Here is a 13,987-nt window from a genome sequence, read left to right on the forward strand (position 1 = left end):
GCCTGCTGCTGGGGCGGGTACTGCTGGTACATGTAGCTCTGCGGCTGGGGCTGCTGCGCGTACTGCGGCACAGCGGGCTGGTGATGATGGTGCACGGTGGCGTGACCGCCGCCCACCACAGCGTAGGTTCGTCGGCGGCGGGCAGCGCGCACGCAGAGGCCCACGCAGGCGCTGCATGCGCCCACGCCCACGACGACGACGGCCACGATGACAAGAATAGCGCCCGTGCTCAACGCTGCACAATTAGGGAAAAAAGTTGTTGCATGGTTAGCTAAACTTGTTTGCAACACATCTTTCATTACAATATATTGCACAATATATTGCACGTAAGTAGTGTACGTACTGCAGCTGGAGGAGACGCAGAGAACGCCACCGAACGAGCACGAGCAGTCGTACTGTACGCAAATAAAAAAGAATAAATAATAGAAAGTTAGCATAGTGTTCCAGATAAAAAAACTAGAAGTTGAGGAATGAAAGATGAACATATTGGGGGGGGGGTGAGAAGCGCGCACGTTGCAGATGAAGTTGTCGGAGCGGCCGACGACGCACTCGCAGTAGTCCTTGCTGTTGATGTTCGGGTACTTGTAGGGGCAGTCGGAGTTGTCGGTGTCGCGGATGGTCATCGCGTCCTTGGCCCCTCCGTCGATCGAAGTCACCGCCGGACCTGTGCCGTAGCTGTTGTTGGTCTGATCTTGCCTGGCGACATTGTTGTTGTTGCTGTTGTGGTCTCCGGTGAGAGGTGAAAGAAGGAGCGAGATGGCGATGAATATCGAAGCCAGGCCTTGCATCTTGTGAGCGGTTGTTGTTAGGTCCTTGACGTCTTGCAAGCGGAGGAAATAAGTTGCAGTGGTACTCTCCTCTTACTCCTCCATTTAAGGCGCCACCGCCTTACTAACTCCGAAATAGAGGGGAAAGGCCAATGGCCATTCCAAACTTTAAGTGAAACAAGAGACGGACAAATCGGAGGAGGTGTTGAGGCTCAATAAGAAGTGCAGAGCGAAGCAAACAGAGAGGTTGCAACAAGAAGTTGGGAACCGTTGGCTGTTGAAGTTCAAAAAAGAACGAAAACTCTCTCAGCTAAACTACATTCACCCTCGCGAGGGTGTGCGTGTGTGCGTGTGCGGGTCGTGCGGTGCCGCGAGTCGCTGCTCGCCGCCGACGGCGGGCTTCGGCTTGCGCGGCTTGGCACTGCCCGGCGCCCCGCCGACGTTGGCAGCGGTTGCGCCCTCCTTGTCCTTGTCCTTGTCTTTCCTGCCCGGCGGCGTGGCGGGCGTGGCGGCGACGGCAGCAGACAGGGCTGGGTCCTTGTACTTGTCCTCGCGCTCCCTCCGCCGCTCGCGGTCCTTCTCCTTGTGCTTCCTCCTGCGCTCCCGCTTCTCGGCGACGGCCTTGCGCTCGGCCGCGGACGAGTCGTCGCTGCTGCTACCGCCGCCGCGTCGCCGACTTCCGGCCGTGTCGCTCCCCGAGCTGGCGTCCGAGCTGCTGCTGCTGGCGGCGGCAGCCGCCTCGGCCGCGGCGCGCTTAATCCGGCGGCGCTGCTTGGCGCTCGTCTTGTTTCGACGCTCGGCGGCGCTGTCGTGGTCAGTCGTGTCGCTGCTGCTGCTTGACGCGGTCTTGTTCCTCCTCTTTTGCTGCTGTTTGTCGCGCTTGTCCTTGCCTCCGCTGCCTGCGCCGCCCTTGCGCTGCTGCTTGCTGCCTCGGTCCTTGTCGGCAGCGAGGTCGGTATCGCTGCTGCTGGTGGTCAGTTTGTTGCCGCCGCCTCGCGCCTCCTTCTTCCGACGCTCGCGTGCTCGCTTCTCGCGCCGCCGCCGCTCCTTGTCGCTGTCGCTCGAGCTCAGCTCGCCCAGCTTCTCCAGCTCCTTCCGCTTCTTCTCCCTGCGCCGCCGCTTGCGCTCCTTTGAGTCGGGGCTGGTGTCCGAGCTGCTGCTGCTGCTGCCGCCGTTGTGGAGCTTCGCCTTCTCCTTCTCTTTTCGCCTCTTAGCACGCCTGCGCTCACGGTCGCTGTCGCTGCTCGCGTTGGCATTGGCACGCTGCTTCTCCTTCTCCTTCAGCCGCCGCTTGTCGCGGCGATTCTGTCGGCGCTTCTCTTTCTCGCTGTCGCTGGTGCTCAGCTCGCCCAGCTTGTCGAGCTCCTTCCGCTTCTTCTCGCGCATCTCGCGCCGCCTCTCGCGCTCGCTGTCAGTCTCGCTGCTGCTCGATATCTTGGCCGACCGGCGCTTCTTCCTCTTCTCCCTGTCCCGCTCCTTCTTGCCGCGCCGCTTCGTGGTGGCCTCGTCGCTCTCGCTCTCGCTCGAATCGTCGCTGCTCGACGAGGGGTGGTGCTTTCGGCGCACCTTCCGCTTGCGGCGGATGCGCCTGTCCCTGTTCTCGCTGTTGCCTCCGCCACCACCGTCGCTGCTGCTGCTGCTGCTACTGCTCCGGTCCCGCCCGCGCTTGGAGCGGCTCTTCGAGCGGCCCTCGTCCTCGCTTCCGCTGCTCAGGCTGCGCGCGCTCCCGCGTCGCTTGCCGTTGTGCTTGCCCGGCTTCTTCTCCCTCTCCCTGTCGCGCTCCTCGCCGCTGCTGTGGGTAGTCGCTCCCTGCTGCTGATGCGTCGACGGCTTCTTCTTCCTCTTGCCCGCGGCGCCGTCCCTCTTCGTGTCGCGGTGGTGCGTCGGCGGCGGCTTTTTCTTCGTCGGTCGGTCGACCTCGCTGTCCGAGCTGCTGCTGACGGCCCCGCCGCTTTGGAGGTTCTTCTCGGCGCCCTGGCTCATCATCTGGTAGAACTGGTCGGTGCCGCTGGTCCGCTTCTCCTCGCGGCCCGCTTTGCGCTGGCCGCCCGCGCTGGAGGCCGAGCCGTCCAGTATCGCCGCGAGCGACGCCTTCCTCTCCGCCATCATTCGCTGGCGGAGAAGCAACACCTCGTCGGGGCCTGGCCTGCTGCTGCCGCTTTGTACGGTTGTCTCGTCGGCCGTCGGCAACAGGGATTCGACGACGGCGTCAGGGACCGACACGTCGTACGGCACAAATTCGTCGTGGCCGCTGGTCGAGTCGGCACCGTAGCTCGGCCGACGCAGATCGACCACCCCGCCGTCCGTGGCATACACGAGGGCGCTGCCGGTCTCGGGAGATGTCGATAGCGGCGCGGGCGCGTCGGCGGAAATCTGGTCGCCTGCGACGGCTATCGAGTCGTCCGCGTTGAGTCCTTCGCCGACAGGCGCCGGCTTGCCAGCATCGGCACCACCCCGCGCGGCGGATTCCGACGGAGCCGTCGCTGCAGGCTGCTCGGCGGCGAGCAGCACTCGCTCCTCTTCGCGCTTGATCTTCTCCTGGAGGGCGAAATGGCTGTGCACCGCTTGGTTGGAGAAGGCGATACAATGCGTTGCCATGTTCGTGCCCTCCTGCTCAGGTACAACCAATCAACCAAGCAACAACGAAGCGTAAGCTAACTCCCGTGCTCACGCATCTGCGCCGATCGAGGCCAGAAATAATCGAAAAAGGAGGAGGTGGTGGTGGCGGCGGGCAGTACCTGAGCGAACACGTGGCGAACCGCCATTTGGATCTCGCGCGAGGTGACCGTGTTGCGTTTGTTGTCGCGGGCGAACTGGGCGGCCTGAGGAGAAGAAGATGGAGGAGCGTGAGAAAGCGACCTTGGCTGCAGTCCAGGCAAAGACAAATTATGAGCTCACGAAGAGGAAAGTACCAAGGTTGCGATCCGGTCGAAGACGAGATTGACGATCTTGTTCATGACGACGAGACTCATCTTGGAGAGCGCGAGGTCGGGGTGGAGCTGCGCAGCCACGCGAGCGATGGCCTTGCGGTAGTCTGTCGACGGGTCGATGTGGAGGTGCGCTGGCAGCGCAGTCATGGCTGAGACACCGCTCCCCAGCGATGACGGGGGAAGCACCGGCGCGCTAGTCGTCCGGTCCGCGTCGGACAATATGAGATGCGCCGACGTCGAAGCCGACGTCGACGCCGTGGGCGGCGTGATCGAGCGATCGGGCTGCAGGTAGCGGTGCGGGGTGGGTCGATCCAGTCTCGGTGGACTGGGCGGCGGCGACTGGGACCGCGGCGAGGGCTGAATCGTAAGGCCGCTGGGCGGCGGTGACGGCGAAGTCGAGTGGACTGCTGCGCTGCTGGCACGCTCGGACGGCGCGCTGCCGGGGGGCGATAACACGCGCAGGGGCGATCCGATCGGCATCGGGCGGGTCGCCGCGGTAAGCGTCGGCGAGTACGACTGCGAGCGCGGAAGCGCCAGGTCGTCGTGCATCGTGACGAACGTCTCGCCGCCCAGCTCCTCGGCGCTGAACGGGTGCTGCTGCTGCTGGTAGAGGTGCAGCAGCTCCTCCTCGGCCTCCTCGTCGTCTGCGTTCGGACCCACCATTCCCAGGTAGATGGCCCACGGCTCGTCTTCCATGGGCTGCTCCACCTCAGGCAGCGGCGGCTCTTCGCGTTGCAGTTCGTCGGTGGCCACGGGGGATGCCCCTGCGGCGTCGGGCTCCTCGAAGAGGATCTTGGCCAGCGTAGAGCGGGTCAGCTTGATGCCGGAGCCGGCGCTGGCCGGTCCCGACGCTGCGACGTCGGCCGCCAGCGGTTCGGTGTCGGAAGCACCCGGCTCGACGGCAGCTTCGGTGTCGGCCTCGGCATCGGCGGTCGCGCTTGAGAGTTCTTCGGTCGTGCTCGGGAGTGCCCCTGCGGCCTCGGGCTTGTCGCGTCGAACGCGCTGGGGCGTGAGAACCTGGTCGAGGATACGCGGGACGCCCTCGCTCAGGTGCCGATAGAACTCGCCTGAGTCCTCACGGTCAGGCTGGGTCCCGCCGCCGCCAAGAGCGCTGGCACCGCCCGACACCTTGCGTGCGCTGCCGCCGCTCGATTCCGCTTCCACAGGGGCGCTGCCACTGGAGACGACGATGAGCGCGGTCGATGTGGGTGGTGCACCAGTCACCTGGCCGAGTGCTAGGTCGCCCTCCTTGGTCTTTCTCTCCAGCGAGCGTCTCTTCTCACGAAGCTCCTCCTTGGCGGCCTTGCTCGCCGCCTTGCCCTCCCTGCTTCCGGCCAGCGGCTTCTTCTTCGCCACGGGCGTCGCGGGCGTTTCGCTATCGCTCCCGGCTCCGTTTTCGTTCTTTTCCTTCGCTCTTTCGGCCTTGATCTTCTCCTCGCGCTTGTCGCGCTTGCGCCTCTCCTCGCTGGGCGAAATGTTCTTGCGCACCTCACGCCGCTTCTCCCGGTCCTTGTCGCTTCCGCCGCTCTTGTCCTCGTCTCCGTCTTCGACCTTCTGTTGCTGCTGCAGCGGCGGCTCGTCTTTATCCCTCTCCTTCTTTTTCTTCGACTCTTTCCTTTCGCTTTTCTGGTCGAACGTGGCCTGCTCCTCCTTATCGTTGTGCTGCTGCTGCTGCTGTTGCTCGGAGTCCCGCTCCTTCTCCTTCTCCCGCTTCTTCTTGCTCTCTTTCTGCGGCTGCAGCACCGCCAGTTGCTCGATCGGCTGCTTGTCGTCGCTGCTGCCGTCGGGGAGGCCGCTGGTGACGATGGTCGTGGCGACGGCGGCGTCCCTGTCGCGCTTCTTGCCGATGCTCAGCGTTTCGTCTTCGCTCTCGGCGTAGCGCACGAACGTCTGCGCCCCCACCTCGTCCGCCGGACCCGGAGCTCCCTTGTGGCCGATGCGCGCCAGTGACGACGCAATCCTCTCGCGCTTCTTCCTCTCCTTTTCCTTCTCGCTCTCGGCCGGCTGCTGCTGCTGCTCGGAGCCGCGCTCCCACTCTTCGGCCTCCTCCTGCTTCTCGCGTTCCTTCTCGCGCTCGCGCTCCTTCTTGGCTTCGGCCTTGTCGCCCTTCTTCTTGCGCTTCTCCTCCTCCTTGGCGCGCTTCTTGGCGTCCTTGTCCTCCTTGTCCTTCCGCTTGGCCTCCTTCTCGCGCCTCTGGAGATCGATGTAGTCGTCGAAGGAGCTGGAGGCGTACTGGCCGCCGGCGAGCGTGAGATCGGCCTGAGGATCGCCGCCCGTATGCGGCACATCTTCGTACGACCTGGAGAGATGACGCGAGATGTTGCCCCAGTTGGTGCCCAGCTGCGGGACGTCGGTGGGCGAGTTGCTGGGAGGTGAGGCTGAGATCTTGTTGTTGTTGCTATTTCGCGCCTTCATCTTGCTCATGGGGTTGATTGAGCTGAGTGACGATGCGAGAGACGATTTCCTCTTCACCTTCGCGAGGGCATTTCGGTCGGGCGTGAGGAGTTGGTCCGTAGAATGTGAGCTGGGTGGGGCGGCAGACATGATGATGATGGTAGATGATGTAGAGGTAGGATGAATTGCTATGGACAGATGTGATAAATAAAAATAGAATGAAGAGTGAATAAGAATAATAATGATGGAAGTACGTCGTCTCCCACCTCACCAATAAATTACGAATCGATCAACGCCTTCGCCTTGTTGAGACTTCAACGTAATCGTCCACGTGAAGGAGTAGAGGTGTCAATTGGTTCGTATAATCTAAAGTTGAAAGAAAAGAGTAGAGCGAATGAAGAGGAAATAATAAGGGCTGATTTAATTGCCTATACTACTCATGAAGAGGCCTGAGAGTGCTCGCTGTCGGTGGGGTCGATGGATGATGTCACTCGATATGTGCTGCCTTGGCTTCCAATAATCTGCTCTACCGAGGTTGCCTCGGCCGTTGTCGACACAATAATACAATTGTCGACACTCGCTCTGGCAGAAATTTCTTAGCCATTCGCGATTTTCTGCACCGCGGAATTGTTAGGGAATGCCAGGAATGAAATTAATTACGCGCCAAAAAGATAGGCCGAGGATCACGGCACGGTGGGTGAAGGTGTGTTTAGTCATGCTCGCCGTAGACGGGGTCGTAGTCTTCGTCCTCAAACCCATCCTCGTCCTCTAGCTGGCCCGGCACGACATGCTTGATCAAATCGCAACCGCACGAAGCGCAAGTGGTGGATCCCAGTGGCGTGTGGTCGTCTTCATCTTCCGATTCCTCCTTTGTCGCGTGATTGCCGCTGGGTGGGGTGCCCCACGGGTTGCCCCCTCGCCCTCGGCCTCCTCTATTCCCTCCTCGCCCCCGCCCCGCGCTCTGCGATGTCTGCGTTGGTCGCTTCGTCGCCACGAATTCCTGGCATTTCCCGCAGTCACAGACTGAAGGTTGTGTCTCGTCATCTTCTTCTTCTTCTTCATGTCGTGGTCCCTCGCTCTCGTGGTCCACGTCGGAAGCTTCCCCAGCTGCACCATCATCCGCTTCTATCTTCTTCGGCGTTTCTTTCTCTGGTGCGGCCTTCGCCGGCCCAGCCGCTGCCAGGCCCAGCCGCTTGCGTATGAGTTCCTTCATGTCCGTCATCTTGCAGTCGCGAACACAACAAGAGTTGCGTGTCCTCTCGCCCCCAAACGTTATTTACGTGTTTTTTCAGTTATCTCTTTTCCCTCTCTTCTTTCTACTTCTTGCTTTTTTATTTATATTTTTTTTTCACGTTTACAGAAAATACTGCGAACCACTTCACGTACGATACGTGGTCGTCCCTGCCCACGCCTCTGCCGGTGGCTTGCGAGCGGGGACCGAGCTCTGCCTTGATGAGTCGAAACCAGCGTGTACAGCCTGGCGGCGGCAGCCGAGGAGGCAAGCCGAGCGGGAGGGGCAGAGGTGGTGCCAAGCCGGCCGTGCCAGGTGCTCATCTCCCCCCCCCAACCACCACCGCCACCGCGGCCTTGCTGACGAGTTGTGCGGACGGGTAGGGTGGGCGCCGGTTGCGACCACCAGTACGGACTCGGCTCCGCCACTGGCGTTAGCGTACACCCCCAGCACTTCGTCTTCGTCTTCATCAGGGCTTCGGCAAGCCGCGGCGCTACCGCCGGACCTGGAGTACATTGAGGACTTCATCACAGCCGACGAGGAGCGCGCACTCGTTCAGGCCATTGACGCACAAGAATGGAGCGAAAAGCTACACAGGCACGCCTCCTGAACCTCTCAATTGACGCCACTACGTGGGCGCGTTGACACCCGTGGCCACGTTGTTACCAGGCGCACTCAACATTACGGCTACGAGTTCGACTACTCGCGGCAAGACATCAACACATCAGTTCCGATAGAGCTGCCCGTCTTCGCTCAGCAGATAATTGAGAAGATGCGCCAGCGAGGGCTCCCCCAGTTCGATCAGCTCATCATCAACGGTTTCGCAATACACCTGGCCACACACGCAGTCGCTGCAGTCGTCGCGACCACCGGGCTCACCTCGCACCCCATCTCTCGTCCTCTGCAGAGTACACTCCAGGCCAAGGCATCAACCCGCACATCGACAAGACGCACTGTTTCGGACCTTGCGTCGTGTCGCTCTCTCTTCTCTCCACCTGCGTGATGACATTCACCAGCCTGGAGACCGGCGAGAAGATCCCAGTCGTGCTGCGCCCTCGCTCCCTCGTCGTGCTCCGAGGGCAGGCCAGGTTCGTTTCTCGTTTGCTCTGCAGTGTGTGTGTGGTCGAGCGGTTCACACCCCCCTGGTCATGGTGGTGGGTCGTGTCACCGACCATCCATAGAGTGCCATGGGCGATGAAGAGGGATGGAGAAACCTGGAGCGAATACGAGGGACTGTGTTACCGTTGAGGTCTGGATCACGACTCACACTCACACGTGATCGTGTGCGTTGTTTCGTACCAACGCACAGGTACGGGTGGCAGCACGGAATCGAACCCAAGAGGGCGGATATCGTGGCGGGCAAGCACACACCGCGCGCCCGACGCGTCTCGCTCACCTACCGCACCGTTGCGAAAAGCGCGGGGAACGCCTGAGAACGCAACGGCTTTCCGCCGAAGAGGCGGCGAATAGGAGGTAATTTCTTCGATTTGCTTCGTCGACAGAAAGAACGAATAAAGCGTGACCAACCAAAATTCGTACACATATCACGCAGATGGCCAATAGAGAGCAAGTGGCCGTTCCGTACCAAGGCAAAGTGATGAAAAAGGCGTGACCTTCCCCTCGAGAAGGGCCATGGCACAGGTGGCAGGTCAGGTCTTCTTGTGTCCCCTCAATGGCGGCCCTCTGCCCTGGGTATAAATGCTCTTCCCACTCTGGGTCTAGTTTCTCTCACAACCAAACCACATCAGCACCACACACATTCATTAGTCGAGTTCATCACAAGATGTCGAAGCAGCAGCCGAAGCAAGAGGAGGTCTCGACCGTCGCGGGCTACAAGGACAAGCTCGTCGGTGGCGTCAAAGAGACCGTGGGCAGCCTGCTCGGCGTCGAGCGGCTCGAGAAGGAGGGCCACAAGCAGAAGGAGAAGGGCGAGGCCGAGCTCAAGGCCGCCATGGCCCAGCAGCGCGCCATGGGCGACCGCAGCCGCGAGCAGCATGAGAAGGGCAAGGGCCGCCTGGGCGAGGAAGAAGAAGAGGGCGAGCTCAGGGTCGACTCCTATGTCTTCCTCAAGCGCCAGGCCGTCCTCTCCGAGCTCCAGCGCATGGGCGGCTTCGAGCGCCAGAGCCTTCGCCTTCGTCATGTCGAGCCGCGCGAGCCCGACGTGAGGAAGTACTTCTCCCCCAAGGGCCAGGGCGAGAGGTGGCAGCAGTTCAACCTCAAGAGGGTGGACATGAAGCCGCTACTCGAGGACATCCGCCAGAAGCGCACGAGGAAGCCGCTCGTGCACGTCAACACGGTCGAGAAGGGCCTCATGAACAACATCAAGCTCACCAAGGAGGACTTCCGGCTCAAGCGCGACCAGCAGCGCCTGCCCAACCTGCTCAGCGACATCAGGCGAGCCGACAACATCAAGCGCCTGAAGAAGATCAACAGGCAGGACGTCCGTGATCGATCGGCGCCCAGGCTCGACCTCCTCAAGGGCCTCAAGGCGCTGCACCAGCAACACGACGTTCTACTCAAGGAGGTGGCGGCGCCGCCCAAGCTGAAGCACGTCGAGACCAAGGACAAGACCAAGCCCAACCTCTTCTTCGACAAGAACGTCCACGTCCACAAGTTCGAGAAGGGGCCGCTGCTGGACGAGGTGAGGAAGGGCTTCAAGGCCAACGCCAAGCACGTCGAGACCAAGGACAAGTCCAAGCCCCTCATCGAGAAGGACTTCCACCTCAAGAGGTTGGACAGGCAGGGCTTCCTCGCCGAGGTCCGCCAGGGCACCCAGCTCAAGCACGTGTAAGCCCTCGTCGACGAGCTACAGCACGACAACTGCAAGGGAGGTGTGGCGACGGGTGGGGTATCCGACTGGATGTAAGCTTTTAAGATCTTCTTCTTTCTCCTTGGACGTATGATGTACATAAAAACAACATCATCTGCAACTGGTTCTCTGCTTGTTCCTTACCTTCTTGCGGGAAAAGGGGAAAAAACGTAGAAGAAACCGACAAGGAGCACACCAAGATCGAAGACGGCTTGCGGTCACGGCGGATTCTCCTCGAACAGTATTGACACGTCAAGGTGCTTCGATGCCAGGCCTCGCAGCAGATTTGATTTTCGATTTTCGAGAATTTAATCGCATTTTTACCTTGTTGATTAGGCGGCGTCGATCTTTCGTCTGCGGCTCCGTGTGGTTCGAAGTGATGCCGAACCTCTACGCAGGGGTGCCGGCCCACCGCTGGGTGACTCTGATAGCCTTCTTCGTGGTGCTGCTTGCAGACGCGGCCCTGGCCTCCACCTCAGCACCTTCAGCCTCCAACAGCTGGCTCTACCAGGCCAAGCGACCACTCATCCTGGCACACCGCGGCTCGCGCTACCTCAACCCAGGTACTTGCGCACACAACTCCTCTTCTCGAGTCGATTGGCGTTGAGGGCCTCTGTGTCGTGCGTGTGTCGTGTGTGTGTCATGTGTTGATTATGTCTGCGCAATGCAGAGAACACACTGCCCGCGTTCCACTCAGCGCTCCAGCTTGGCGCTGACGTGCTCGAGATGGACGTACGCCTCACGGCCGACAATCGCCTGGTGGTGTTCCACGACGAGAACGTGAATCGAACGACCGAAGGCTACGGGCTCGTGCGACAGAAGACCCTCGCGGAGATGCTCGCGCTCGACGCCGGCTACCGCTACACGCACGACGGCGGCCTCTCCTACCCATACCGCGACGGAGGCGTCGCTGGCCCGCACCCGCTTCGCGTGCCCACCTTCGACCAGTTCCTCGACGCGTTCCCCGACCAGTGGATCAACGTGGAGATAAAGGACCGCGAGCGCCTGGCCGCGGAGCTCACCTGGCAGCACCTGCAACGGCAGCCGAACTACTCGTCTCGATTCGTGGTCGCCAGCCGGTACTGCGACATCATCGACCACTTCCGAAACATCACGCAGGGCGCCATCGCCACGGCTGCCTGTGAAACCGAAGCCACCAACATGCGGATCAAGGTCGTTGTCCATCCTTAGTCCCCACCGCACCCTCCACGTGGGCTCACTGAAGAGGTCATGTCCTACTCAATTCTGATCGCTGCCATCGATGTGTGTATCTCCAATCACACCTGCACAGATACTGCTTGGGTCTGCGGCGAACACGCTCGACTATTGCCTAGGCCTCAGGCTGCCGCCGGCCGAGGTCTACCAACTCCCAACAAGTAAGTACCTACACGCTACGCCTGCTGCTTCTGCGTAGATAGTGATTGGGGGGGCACAGCTGTGAAGCGCTCGGCCAGTGTGACTGATAACGCGTGCGCGGGCCGGGCTTGAAATGAAGTTGTGGGCGGTTTCCCAATGGAAGGGGCGGAGATGATTGACTATCTGCATTCCATCGGAGCCAAGGTCCATTACTGGGTGGTCAACGACGCGCGCTACATGCAGCGATTGCTTGCCAAGGGTGCGTTGACCCCACAGCAACCTCGCACTACACCGGTGGGTGGCCCATCGCAACTAGTTAGTTCTCACCCGCTCTCAGGCATCGACGGGCTCATCACCGATCGGCCCGACGTTGCCTATGCGGTCTGGCAGCAAATGGGATACGACATGCCTGGTGCTGCTCTTGACTCAGCTCAAGCGGACGGTCTAGGTACCCCGTGCATCGTCACTTCTTTTCAGGTTCCATGCTCTGGGCCGGGCTGACTACCCTCTGTTCTCTCTCAGTTGGGTCGAACCAACAACAACAACAGCGGTGGCGCCACTTTGAGCCGCTGGCGCAGGCGGAGGAGCTGCACGAGTGCGTGACCCTCGTGTGCCGCTACTTTGCCTTCGGTCTGGGCGCCGTCTACTTTCTTGTCTTCGTCATCCTCGCGCTGCTGGCGTTGGCCGTCTGCCTGGCGAGGCGGCTCTACAGCGCCATACGGACGACCCGCAAGCGATCGTCATCGTCGTCATCCACCAGTCGAAGTGGCAACAAAGTGAAACGCGCTTGATTGGTCTAGTTCTAAATAAAAACTAGAAAAAGGAAATAGCAGCGTGGAATTATCGTTTCCTAATTCGCTGTCCCTTGCGTTAGGCGAGCGAAAGGGAAAGCGCGACCTACATTCTTATGCGCCTGGGGGTCGTCTTTATGAGCTATAAAAGGAGCCAAGGCTTTCTTTGGCAGAGAGCGCTTTACTCTCGCCAAACCAACACCGTCAGACCGTCATGCAGGGCTTGGCGTCAGTGTTCATCGCTCTCTCACTGCTTCTTTCTCCTCTCACCGGAGACCACAACGGCGCCAACAACTCGGCCAGCGATGGCGCAATGACGCTGAGGAAACAGGGGGAGCACAGCAACAGTGGCTACTACTCCAAGGGACCCGTGTTGAGCTCTATCGAGGGCGGAAGCAAGGGCGCGATGACCATCAGGGACAACGACAACTCTGACTGCCCCATCAAGTACCCGGACATCAACAGCAAGGCCTACTGCGAGTGCGTCGTCGGCCGCTCCGACAACTTCGTCTGCGATGTACGTGCTTCTCACCTTGCATCCCCCCATGCATCAAGTCTTGGTGCTGACATTTGTTTTGGTGGGCAGTACGATTGCTCGTGCTCTTTGGGCGGAGTGTTGTGCATCTCGTCGAGCTGCAGTACGAACCCCTCTCGACCCACTTTCAACTCCCCCACTCACCGTCGTTCACCCTAACTTTGATGTCCTCTTGGCAGCGCTGAGCACGGGAGCGATCCTGCTCATTGTGGGCGTCGTGGTTGGGGGCGTGGCCCTGTGCGTTGGAGGCACTGCCCTTTGCGTAGCCCTCGCCCGTCGCCGCCGCAGGAACAACTACACCGTGGTCGGCGCTGGACACCACCATCACCATCAACACTCCTAGGCAAGCTTTGCATACCACTTGTTGATGCGCATAACGAACATTTTAGCAACATTTTTTAGCTTACACCATGGTGCCCAAGTCCGAGGAAATTCTGCCTAAAATTCTTCTAAACTTCTTGTTTCGTGAGGACACAAGACAATCCATCATCTCCAAGAACAATGAATTCCCCCTCGTTTTTCCCTTGCTCTCACCTGCCTCCGCCAGTCTGGCCACCACAATAAATACAGAAGCAGCCCTATCTCATCATCAAAAACAAAGCACATACTTCGACAGCAAGAACTCCACACCAACTACCAACAACAACATCATCGTCATGGCTTCGACTGACATCAACCACAACAAGAAGAAGAGCACCGCCAACAAGAAGCTCGACGACGCCAAGCTCACGCTCGAGGGCGTCAAGGACAAGCTCGTGGGCGGCGTCAAGCAGACCGTGGGCCACCTGCTCCACAAGCCCGCCCTCGAGTCCACCGGCCGCCAGCAGCGGCTCAAGGCCGACGGCGAGCTCAAGCACCACCGCCCGCTGCAGGCCCTCACGCCGGCCCAGGTGGCCGAGGTGCACATGCGGCGCGAGGCCCTCATGGCCCACCTCGTGCGCACCGGCGGCTTCGCGCGCATGACCGCCACCGGTCGCCTGCGCCACGTCGCCCACGTGCGCGAGAGCCAAGTCGCCGAACTGTTCAACTCCCGGGAGCCGTTCGCGCTCAAGCGGTGGAACGTACGGCCGCTGCTGGAGGACATTCGCCAGTGCAGGACCGCCAGGCCGCTCGTGCACGTCGCCACCATCGAGAAGGGCCTCCTGCGCTCCATCAAGCTCACCGCCGACGACTT

General features: G+C 60.6%; 7 protein-coding genes across 7 annotated transcripts in view; 5 read left to right on the forward strand and 2 right to left on the reverse strand.

Annotated features, from left to right (window-relative positions):
- Window positions 1-788, reverse strand: part of ACA1_127600 (uncharacterized protein) — a gene marked incomplete at both ends in the record, with an annotated part of 1,076 nt that extends 288 nt beyond the window's left edge. The window contains 3 exons of the mRNA XM_004333234.1: window positions 22-235; window positions 344-395; window positions 513-788. Of these exons, the coding sequence (XP_004333282.1) occupies window positions 22-235; window positions 344-395; window positions 513-788 (542 nt within the window). The remainder of the gene's footprint in view (window positions 1-21; window positions 236-343; window positions 396-512) is intronic.
- A 300-nt stretch (window positions 789-1,088) lies between these two features.
- On the reverse strand, window positions 1,089-6,112 carry ACA1_127610 (core histone h2a/h2b/h3/h4 superfamily protein; the record flags this gene model as incomplete). The annotated part of the gene is made up of 3 exons (XM_004333235.1): window positions 1,089-3,377; window positions 3,506-3,589; window positions 3,680-6,112. The coding sequence occupies 3 exons, from the start codon at window positions 6,110-6,112 to the stop codon at window positions 1,089-1,091; spliced, it is 4,806 nt and encodes a 1,601-aa protein (XP_004333283.1).
- Window positions 6,113-7,543: 1,431 nt separating this feature from the next.
- ACA1_127620 (DNA repair protein alkB, putative) lies at window positions 7,544-8,755 on the forward strand (the record flags this gene model as incomplete). The annotated part of the gene is made up of 5 exons (XM_004333236.1): window positions 7,544-7,637; window positions 7,706-7,919; window positions 7,992-8,140; window positions 8,230-8,410; window positions 8,632-8,755. 5 exons carry the CDS (start codon window positions 7,544-7,546, stop codon window positions 8,753-8,755), a joined length of 762 nt encoding a protein of 253 aa, XP_004333284.1.
- A 350-nt stretch (window positions 8,756-9,105) lies between these two features.
- On the forward strand, window positions 9,106-10,113 carry ACA1_127630 (WH2 motif domain containing protein; the record flags this gene model as incomplete). The annotated part of the gene is made up of 1 exon (XM_004333237.1): window positions 9,106-10,113. One exon carries the CDS (start codon window positions 9,106-9,108, stop codon window positions 10,111-10,113), a length of 1,008 nt encoding a protein of 335 aa, XP_004333285.1.
- A 397-nt stretch (window positions 10,114-10,510) lies between these two features.
- On the forward strand, window positions 10,511-12,278 carry ACA1_127640 (glycerophosphodiester phosphodiesterase family protein; the record flags this gene model as incomplete). The annotated part of the gene is made up of 6 exons (XM_004333238.1): window positions 10,511-10,694; window positions 10,802-11,304; window positions 11,423-11,507; window positions 11,651-11,746; window positions 11,825-11,935; window positions 12,010-12,278. 6 exons carry the CDS (start codon window positions 10,511-10,513, stop codon window positions 12,276-12,278), a joined length of 1,248 nt encoding a protein of 415 aa, XP_004333286.1.
- Window positions 12,279-12,492: 214 nt separating this feature from the next.
- Window positions 12,493-12,998, forward strand: ACA1_127650 (uncharacterized protein; the record flags this gene model as incomplete). The annotated part of the gene is made up of 2 exons (XM_004333239.1): window positions 12,493-12,795; window positions 12,993-12,998. 2 exons carry the CDS (start codon window positions 12,493-12,495, stop codon window positions 12,996-12,998), a joined length of 309 nt encoding a protein of 102 aa, XP_004333287.1.
- A 471-nt stretch (window positions 12,999-13,469) lies between these two features.
- ACA1_127660 (uncharacterized protein) lies at window positions 13,470-13,925 on the forward strand (the record flags this gene model as incomplete). The annotated part of the gene is made up of 1 exon (XM_004333240.1): window positions 13,470-13,925. A coding segment is annotated over one exon (456 nt), but the record flags the coding sequence as incomplete, so codon positions are not given.
- Between the last annotated feature and the right edge of the window lie 62 nt (window positions 13,926-13,987).

Source organism: Acanthamoeba castellanii (assembly GCF_000313135.1).
Source record: "Acanthamoeba castellanii str. Neff unplaced genomic scaffold scf7180000084696, whole genome shotgun sequence".
Classification (NCBI taxonomy): Eukaryota; Discosea; order Longamoebia; family Acanthamoebidae; genus Acanthamoeba; species Acanthamoeba castellanii.